The sequence below is a fragment of the Myotis davidii genome, unplaced genomic scaffold (genome assembly GCF_000327345.1).
Source record: "Myotis davidii unplaced genomic scaffold, ASM32734v1 scaffold573, whole genome shotgun sequence".
Classification (NCBI taxonomy): Eukaryota; Metazoa; Chordata; class Mammalia; order Chiroptera; family Vespertilionidae; genus Myotis; species Myotis davidii.
In genome coordinates this window covers 4,570,414-4,580,134 of record NW_006285997.1, presented here as the reverse complement: position 1 = coordinate 4,580,134, position 9,721 = coordinate 4,570,414, and the positions used below count along the sequence as shown (strand labels likewise).

The 9,721-nt window shown below is 47.9% G+C and overlaps 1 protein-coding gene and 1 long non-coding RNA gene across 2 annotated transcripts in view; one reads left to right on the top strand and one right to left on the bottom strand.

The window, feature by feature from the left end:
• Window positions 1–838, bottom strand: part of LOC107182059 — a 3,683-nt gene extending 2,845 nt beyond the window's left edge. Inside the window, exon 1 of the long non-coding RNA XR_001512779.1 lies at window positions 344–838. This is a non-coding gene — a long non-coding RNA (uncharacterized LOC107182059). The remainder of the gene's footprint in view (window positions 1–343) is intronic.
• Window positions 839–3,397: 2,559 nt separating this feature from the next.
• Window positions 3,398–9,721, top strand: part of FKBP9 (FK506 binding protein 9) — a 28,184-nt gene continuing 21,860 nt past the window's right edge. The window contains exons 1-5 of the mRNA XM_015559711.1: window positions 3,398–3,402; window positions 6,788–6,791; window positions 8,191–8,339; window positions 8,710–8,899; window positions 9,509–9,654. Coding sequence (XP_015415197.1) covers window positions 8,252–8,339; window positions 8,710–8,899; window positions 9,509–9,654 — 424 coding nt within the window. The 5' untranslated portion in view covers window positions 3,398–3,402; window positions 6,788–6,791; window positions 8,191–8,251. The remainder of the gene's footprint in view (window positions 3,403–6,787; window positions 6,792–8,190; window positions 8,340–8,709; window positions 8,900–9,508; window positions 9,655–9,721) is intronic.

Genomic DNA, 9,721 nt, shown 5'->3' with positions numbered 1-9,721 from the left:
TCTCTCCCGCTTCCCTCTCTCCGGACAGGCCTTTCCCTCCCGACGGACCTCCCCCAGCTCCGCCCCGCGGACCCGCGCTCCTCCCTCTCCCTCCTCCTGCCCCTAAGCTCCGCGACCCTCAATCCCGCCCGGCCCTCGGGCTCCCCAGGTCTTATTCGGGCTGGAATCTTCGACACGACCTTGCGCAGCGGAGTTGGGGCAAGTCACGCCCCCTCGCCCCCCTTGCCAGTTCATTTACACGCGCGAAACTCGTGTGAGAGCGTCACTCCGCGGGTCGACCGACCCCGGGGTCATTGGCTGCGCGCCTGCCGCCCCCTCCCGTGCCTTCCCGCAGGGCCCTCACCTCGTCTGCGGTGCTCCAGCCGATGATAGCGGCCGCTGTGCCTATGGAGAGATTACCACGGGCCAGGGGAGTTCTAAGAGCTCTCCGTAGAATGAGCTCACGTAATTCTAACAGCAATTCTCCGAGGTTGGTACTGTCATTACCCTCATTAGGCCAGTGAAGTTTGAGGCCGTTGAGGCGAAGACACTTGTGTAAGTGGAGGCAGACTGAAACCTCGGACAATCCAAGTCCAGAGTTAACAGGCCTCTTCGGCTCCAGCTCCAGGCCCTCCCCCCACGGCTTTGTTACTAACAGTTCTGTTGGGGCACATCTCAGTGAGTCACCCGACTAGGCAGAGAGATCTGTTGAGCATCCGCTCTGTGCCCAGGCTGGGCAGGCTCCTTACAGGACTCGTCTTTTTAAGCCTTCTCTTACCTCCTCTGGCTTTGTTATTTGAAATTACAGACCATGAGTGAATCTACAAAAGCTGTTTAGCGTGCCATGAGGCCCATCGCAAGTGCTCAGACATGTATGAGCTTACTGTTGTTTCAATCACATCTTTTGTTTTGGAGGTAGAATTCACATACCAAACAATTCACTCAAAATGTACAGTTCAGTATGGTTACAGTTGTGCAAACATCACAACTATCCAATTCCAGGACATTTTTCTTCATCACTCCAAAAAAGAAATGAAAACATATATCCACACAAAACCTTGTGCATGCATGTTCACACATCATTATTCATAATAGCCAGAAAGTACTATCAGCCCGAATGCCCATCAACTGATAAATGGACAAACAAAATGTGGAATAACCATACAGCACTAGGAGTGGAATTGCTGGGTCCTAGGGCAACCCTATTTCACTTTTTGAGGAACTGCGTTTTCCAACAGTTGACTGTGCTATTTTGCATTCCCACCAGCAGTGCATGGGGTCCTAACTGCTCCACATTCTCCCAGCACCTATAATTGTTTTTTTAATTATAGCCACTTAATTATTGGTGGCTGTGAAGTGGTATTTCGTTTTGGTTTTAAGTGGTATTTCCCTCAGGCTAATGATGCTGGGCATCTTCTCACGTGTTTACTGACCATTTGTGTGTCTTCTTTCATTTGCTTCTTTAGTTAGAAATAGGGAAGAATTTCCTGCTTGCACTGGTGTTGCTTAATAATTCCCACTAGAACAAGTTGTCTGAGACTTTCTACCCTGTAGGCATGGCAACCACTTTGAGACGGTGTGGGACAGTGGAAAGAGCACAGAGGGGCTACCATCCACTCAGCAAACTTGGATGCAGTGTCTGCCCCTGAAGGGACTGTCCCCTCCCTGCCCCTACCATGGACAGTTCAGCAATCACATAGTGAGGAAGTACAGAAAGAATAGCACACACTTCTGTTTCTCACATAGAGTTCACATGGAGTTTTTATCACATGTCCTTACATACATGAATTCATTTAATCTCAGATGAATTCGTTTAACTTATAAGACAGCGCGGTAGATACCTCATTACCACTGAAGAAACCAAACCTCAGTAAGTTCAATTTGCTGAAGGCCCCTAGCTACTAAGTGGTGGGGTGGGGCTTTGAACCAAGGCATTTTAGTGCCAGAGCCTAAGGGCTACCATATATAAACGATGGGAGAAAAGCAAGGAGCTGGGGAAGCACACAGAAGGTTTAACCGTATGTCATGTTGGGGTGGGGTTCAGGATGGAGTCCTGGGGTTTCGGGGATGAGACCTGAGGAGGGTTACAATTTACTGGGAGATGCTGAGGGGTGAGGGTTGTAGGGAGAAGAGGGTGTGTCCGGTAAAGGGAATAGTTGAGATCTGGAGGTGGGAGCATTGTGTTGGGGGACATTCGGTCTGTTCATTGTGGCCTGAGCTGGGAGTGGGAGCATGGGAGTGGCCGAGGGGAGAAAAGAGAGGTGAGAGGAGGCCAGAGGGAGGGCTGGGCCAGCTTTGGAGGGATGTTGCCTGCTTGGGAATGGAGTATGGACTTTGACTAAGGACAATGGAAAGCCTTTGGAGAGTTTTCTTTCTTCTTTTTTATTGGAGAGTTTTTAAAAAATATATATATTTTATTGAATTTTTACAGAGAGGAAGGAAGAGGGATAGAGAGTTAGAAATTAGGAACATCAATGCGAGAGAAATATCAATCAGCTTCCTCCTGCACACTCCCCACTGGGGATATGCCCGCAACCAAGGTACATGCCCTTGACCGGAATCGAACCTGGGACCCTTGAGTCTGCAGGCAGACGCTCTATCCACTGAGCCAAACCGGTTAGGGCTTATTGGAGAGTTTTAATCAGGAGAATGAGGGACCAGATTTGTGTCTTACGAAGTCCCTGTGGCTGCAGTGTGGACGGTGGAGTGGAAGGGGCAGGGCACACAGTAGGTGCTTTACTAATGTGAGGTTCTCCCTCTGGGGCCCCCTTTCCTTTGGGATTTTATGAAGTATTAGGGTTGACTTTGCTATTCCTGCTCGAAGATCTTGAGGGAGGAAAAATCTAAGGTGTTTTGGGCTTTGGCTGCTGATTCGGAGATTGTGCCCAGAGGGTAACGACGGCTGGATGGCTGTCACCCCGACCAGAGTCATAAACCTCGAAGGGCCTTTCTTTCCACAGAGCTTTCTTTCTTCCTGCATCTCTGCCTGGCACTTGGGAGCAGTTGGTGATGGTTCAGCTTATGGGCATTTGCAGTTGCCAAGAGATCCAGCCCTTCAGCCCTTGGCCACTGGCTTGGGCCTGGTTTGGTTTTATTCAGAGCCTCTGTGGGTTCGTTAATACACCCCTGCGGCTGCTGCTCCAGACCCTAGGAGAGGACCCCAGCTTTCCGCCTGCAGGTGTCCGTGGGACTCCTGCTCTCACTCTCCAGGTCTTGGAGCGCCTGGTCAGCCAGTCCTGATTCAGCTTTTAGGAGTTTTGTCGTATTCCTAGCACTCCTCGTCCCCGTACAGGGGGATGGTCTCCTGTTTGTTCGGATTTCCTTTGGGGACTGAAGTTTAGCAGTTCTGGTGATATTTAGCAAGCAAACCAAGCATCTGGTCATTTCATTCACAGCCTGCAGGCCTTGGAGTCCAGACGTTCGGTAAATATTATTGTGCGCCTACTACATGCCCTGTGGGGTGGGATGCTCTGACACAGCTCCTTCTGCCCTGCTGCCTTCCACCTGCAGGCTCTGGGAGGCACAGGGCACCCACCCTTGGCCACATCCCCTTTCTATACATCGAGATTCTGTTTCTTCATTTCTAGGTCAGTTCCTGCTCATCCACTCCCGTTCCACCTTCCAAGATGTAGTTGCCATCTCTGACATCAAGGAACTCCTTTCTGGTTTTCTAATTCCCTTTTAAAAAGAGGAGCTTGAGCCCTAGCCGGTTTGGCTCAGTAGATAGAGTGTCCGCCTGCGAACTGAAGGGTCCCAGCTTCGAATCCAGTAGGGCACATGTAGACTTCTCACGAATTAAAATAGCCAGTCATGCCCAGCCAGTGTGACTCACCAGCTGAGCACCAACCTATGAACCAGGAAGTCATGGTTGGATTCCTGGTTGGGGGCACATGTCCAGGTTTCGGGCTCGATCCCCAGTAGGGGGCGCGCAGGAGGCAGCCGATCGATGATTCTCTCATCATTGATGTTTCTCTCTCTCTCTCTCCCTCTCCTTTTCTCTCTGAAATCAATAAATATATATATATTAAAACAATAAAAACAAACATTTAATAAAAAGAGAGAGAAGTTTGGGAGCTTGGGGAAGGAGTGGGCTTTGGGGACCCGAGAGGGAATGTGTTCAGTTTGCCTTATGTTCTTCTCAAGGTTCATCCTCCTTGCAGATGGAAACCTACACTTACCAATAGAGCCACGGAATTTGTGCTTTAAGAGTACAGACAGGGATGGTCATTTTTCCTGAGGAACATGCTGCCAGGTGGTGTGTGCTTGTGGGTATACAGTTGAGGGAGGTGCATATGATGGTTTTACACGATGCCTCCAGTCTTGGTGGATTTTGGGCTGATAATTGTGGAGAGCATCATTGGAGAGTACCGCAGGCACCTCTCATCCCCCCCCCCTCCCCTGAGGCAGGGGCAGGTACAAGTGTCAGGGGCAGCAATGGAAGGGTCTGCAGCAGAGAATGAGCAGAGGAGAAAAATAAGCTGGTGGAGAGGAAAGGGGGGTGTTGGAGGTGCGGGGTGATTTCCACTTGCCTTGCTAGGCCCACTTTCCCCGTTCCAGTGATACAGGGGTTATATCAGCGACCTCCTTGTCACTTGGCTTTTGGTTGGGTTCAGCCAATGCGGCATCAGCAAAAGAACAGAGGGAGGGAGATGAATAAAGATGAGATATTTATCTCCCAGGCTCCCTGTCTGTAGAGTCATAGTGGGCAGTGTCCCCAGACCTAAGGTCCCAGCTTAGCTTCTGTGGGGTGCTCTGAGCCACCCTCTCTGTCCCTGAATCCTTCAGGCCCATCTGTGACAACAGCACTCCCTACTGGTCCCCTTGGGTACTGCATCTCCCTGTCATTTCTCTGCACCCGGCACACACACACACACACACACACACACACACACACACTTTTTTGCACACAGCCCCTTTTATTACACTTCCCTGGAACTGCCTCCTTTGGGTGTATGTATCATCTGTTTCCGCAGCACTTGGCCTGGGATGTCTGCAAAAGGTGTCCATCAGCCAGATGCTGGGACAGGTTGTGTAACGGCTCATTCCCGAGTTTCATTTTCATGACTGGCGCTGGGCTGGGCGCTGCACAGGAGTGTGTGCCAGTTGTACTCATCAGCACAAATGTGCTCAGAACAGCTTTATTTTTCCAGATGGTCAGAGTTTTCAGCAGTAAATAAGACTGGCCTGCCTTGCACTGTTAGTTTCTTGAGTATGTAAATTTTCTTTTAGAAGGGTGTTTTCTGCTTTTAGCACTTTGTTTACGGGGTCATCAAGTGAAGAAATTAATACTGTGAGGCAGTAGCGGTTTTTATACATCATCTAGGGAGGCCCTGTGCCTGAAAGGTAAGAGTTGAACAGTCCTGGGTTCTAGCTTTTTTTCCCCCACTTGGCTAACCATGTGAGTTTGGGAAATGTTTTCACCTTCATGAGCCCAGGTATCCGCACCCACCTTAACATGTTGTATGAGGATCCAGTGAGGAGTATAGGGCAAAACTGAGTTTGCCTCTGTGTCTCACATCAGAAACACTCTCTAAATAGTAGTTATTATTAAACATTCTCATTCAATGTGGGAACTATAGCCTTGTCAGTGTGGCTTGGTGGTTGAGTGCAACCTATGAACCAGGAGGTCACTGGTTCAATTCCTGGTCAGGGCACATACCACTGTTGCAGGCTCAATTCCCAATAGAGGGCATGCAGGAGGCAGCTGATCAATGTCTCTCTCTCATCATTGATGTTTCTATCCCTCCCTCTACCTTCCTCTCTGAAACCAATTTTTAAAAAAAGATATATATATGTATACATACATACATATAAATGCATTCTTTAAAAAAATGTGGGAACTATATTCAAGTGCTGTGGATGGAAAACATAGTTATAAAGTAGTCTTCAGCCTGTGCATTGTTGCTGTCTGTGCATGTTCTGGGCATGGGGAGTCTTTGAAGCCTCGAGTTCTGGTCATTATTAACATAAACCCACCAGTTAGATGGTGGTTTGGGACATGGTGGTTCCAGCCCGGCCATGGCCATGTGGCATTCAGAGCTGGCATTCGAGGGAGAGGGAGTGGCTGTTGGTCCTCCAGAGGTTGGGGGTTCAGGTGCAAAGCTGCCCAGGGCACAAAGCTGACCCCGTTCTTTTGTCCTCTGGCTTGTTGGCCTGCACTTGGAATTTTGTCTTCTATTCACTGACCTTGGAGAAAGGAAGGCTATTGAATGGGCCATAAAACTGAGGACAAAGGGAAGTGGGGGTGGGGTCTGAGGAAGCTGCCCTGCCAGTGGGAGAAGGATGTGCTGTTGTCACAGCCTTTTTTTAGAGAAAAGGAAGAATCAATAAAATATATTAAAAAAAATATATTTTTTTTAAAAAAGAGAGAGCATTAAAGGGAAGACAAATCACTTGTAATCTCCTACCCATAGATTATCGTTGATATTATTTTCATGTGTCGCCTTGTGGATTTTTTCATGTGCATCTATATATGTAAATCCATAATGGGATTGTTTTATACTGTGGCTCTGTAACCTGCACTTTTCTCTTAATGAGTGTATCCTCTTTTCCAGTGAATAGAAATCTGTTTGGGGTGTTTTTTTTTCATTTTTTTAGTTGAGGTATAATTGACATATTACATATTAGTTTCAAGTGTACAATATAATGATTTCATATTTGTGTGTATTGCAAAATGATCACCACAGTGTAGTTAACACCTGTCACCATACGTAGTTACAAAAATTTTTTCTTTTGATGGGAAATTTTAAGACCTACGCTCTTAGCAGCTTACATATATGAAATATAATATTGACATTATTAACTATAGACTCATGCTGTACATTACATCCCCATGACAGAAGTCAGTTATTTTTAAAAATTTTTATTGTGAAAGGGCGAGGGATACGCCCTCCATCTTGCCCCGGATCCTCCATTTTTTTGGGCAGCAGCCATTAGCCATGTGCTCAGCAAGGAGCTTCTTCCCAGAAGCCTAAGCCTCTGCTAGCCACACCCAGGATTTCTTTAAACTAACCAATGACAATCAAGGGAAGTGCGCGCCATAGACACAACCACATCCTGTGTAACAAGACCCAGACTTGTGCCTGGCCAATCAGCAGGGCCCACAGTCCTCTCTCCTCCCCTTACTCCAACTCCCCTATAAAAAGCCTCTTCCCACAGGGCTAGCTCTCTCTGCCCCCCTGCCGCTGTGTCAGCGAGTGTGGTCGGGGAGCACGAGCTAGCTCGAATAAAGACTCTATCTGCTTTTGCATCTGACTTGGCTGGCTCCCTGGTCGTCTATTGGGGCTCCTGAAATCTGGGCATAACAATTGCCTTTTTAATCTGGTATTTTAAAATGGCCATACAACCTTTATTGTATGCATTTTTTTGTTTTTTAATGTTTTTATTGACTTTTAGAGACAGGAAGGGAGGTGGATAGATAGAAACATCATCAATTGGCTGCCTCCTACACACCCCCTACTGGGGATTGAGCCTGCAACCCAGGCATGTGCCCTAACCGGGAATTTAACTGTGACTTCCTTCCTGGTTTATAGGTTGTTGCTCAACGACTGAGCCACGCCGGCTGGGCTAGGATGATGTTTTTAGGTACCAATCACACAGAAATGGAGTAAACTGGGTGCTCTCCCTCCAGGGAGCATGTCCATGCCATTCTCTCCCTCCTTTCCCCCTCACAGGCATGTATTCCCCAAGCTCTAAGGGACCCCATGAGACCTGCAGCCAGGGGAGCAGTGGGCAATGGCAGCTCATCCCGGACCCACTTCCCTGAACCTGTCCGCAAGGCCCCTTTCCTCTGACTCCCCAGTGAGCCAGAGCGGCCCAGCCTGGGCTCTCCTGTTGCTCCTGTGCCTGTCCTATTTCACTGCCCTCAGTGTGTTTTTCTGCAGTAAAAGAAGAAAAAGAAATGGAGCAAACTAATTTTAGTAGAATTGGAAGTTATTTTTTAAAATAAATTATGTATATATAATTATATATAATTATAATATATATGGGGGAGGGAGTTATGCTGATGCTATCTAACTAGATTTGCTGGCAGTAGTCACAGGAATTTAAAAAATTCCAGCCCTGTGTGAACAGCTCCCATGTCAGTAACTGCTCTGAAGGCTTTTTGTTTGGCAGTGGCCTCACTCCGCCCGTGGGTACATGTTCACGGCTGGGTTTCACGAAGGGAAACGTTACTTATACTTTTCTTTCTCTCCCTCCCTTTTGGGTCGTCAGCTACGACAGAGACTCCACTTTCAACGTGTTTGTGGGGAAAGGACAGCTGATCGCAGGGATGGACCAGGCTCTGGTCGGGATGTGCGTGAACGAGAGGCGGTTTGTGAAGATCCCCCCCAAGCTTGCTTACGGCAGTGAAGGCGTTTGTAAGTTTTCGTTCCGTGTTTGTCAGCACATCTGCAGAAACAACCGAACATTTGCAGGCTGTTCAGTCAGGCCGATGGGAGAATCCTTGGAAGCTTTAGATTGTGGGGAGGAAATTCAGAAGCAGCGAACGCACACACACACTCACACACAGAGCAAAAATTTCTCTTAGGGTCATTTCTTCTAGATGTGAAGGAAGGCGTTATTAACACAGGTGTAGTGAGTGTTACCCTGGCTGAGAGGAACACTCTGTTTTTTTGTTTTCTTTCTGTTTCATTTGGAGGACAGCCAGGCTCAGTTTGGGATTGGAGGCCAGTGTCCCCTTGAGCCCTCGACGGCAGCTCCTCAGTGTGAATTCTCTTTCATTTCCAGCTGGTGTGATCCCCCCAGACTCAGTGCTGCATTTTGACGTTCTTCTGATGGATATTTGGAATTCGGAAGATCAAGTTCAGGTTCACACTTACTTCAAGCCCCTGAGCTGCCCTCGGACCATCCAGGTGTCCGATTTCGTTAGGTATCACTACAACGGGACGTTCTTGGACGGGACACTGTTCGATTCCAGGTAAGTCCCACATCCATGCTCGTATCTGTGAAATGCCCAAGTCCCTCCATCTCGCCTGCTTTTCATACGCATGGAGGAACCAGGAAACGGACTCCTCCCAGCTTTCACCAGCATTCACTTCTTCATAGAGCCAGAGTCCACATTATAAAATATCTTAGAAAAAACGAAGAACAGGGTTTATCGAAATTAACAGTATTTTCAGGTCTCGTTAAGTGAAGGGCCCTAGGACCAAGGAGTTCATGCATTTTTTGGTTCATTTTTGTAGTTTTTCCACAGAAGGAGGAGGGGAAGGCTGCATGTACAGGAAGCTTCGAGAAGTGTGGGCAGAAGGTGCTAAGCTGGGGAAGTGAGCCTTTCCCCTCACTGTAGGTGTGTTCGGTTAGAAGAACAAGCCTAATTTTGTGAATCGCTGTGGCTTAATTACAGGCTTTTTATAAATTCTAGGACGTGTGCTCTGTGATTAGGAGCAAAGATCCATATATGCTTGTCTCGCGGGATGGGGATGGGTTCATTGCTCAGCTGAGATGTGGGTAACAAAAACCCTACTGAGGGGTGAGTTAGAAATGCCCGTATGGAATGGAACTTCTCCCCTTTCTCGTTGGTTTTCAGTCATAATCGCATGAAAACATATGACACCTACGTGGGAATTGGCTGGCTGATTCCTGGGATGGATAAAGGGCTGCTGGGGATGTGTGTGGGGGAAAAGCGCATCATAACCATTCCTCCTTTTCTGGCCTATGGAGAGGATGGAGACGGTAAGTCCTTCTCACTCTCACACCACTCTCATCTGTCCTTTCTTTCTTTTTAAGATTTTTTTAATTG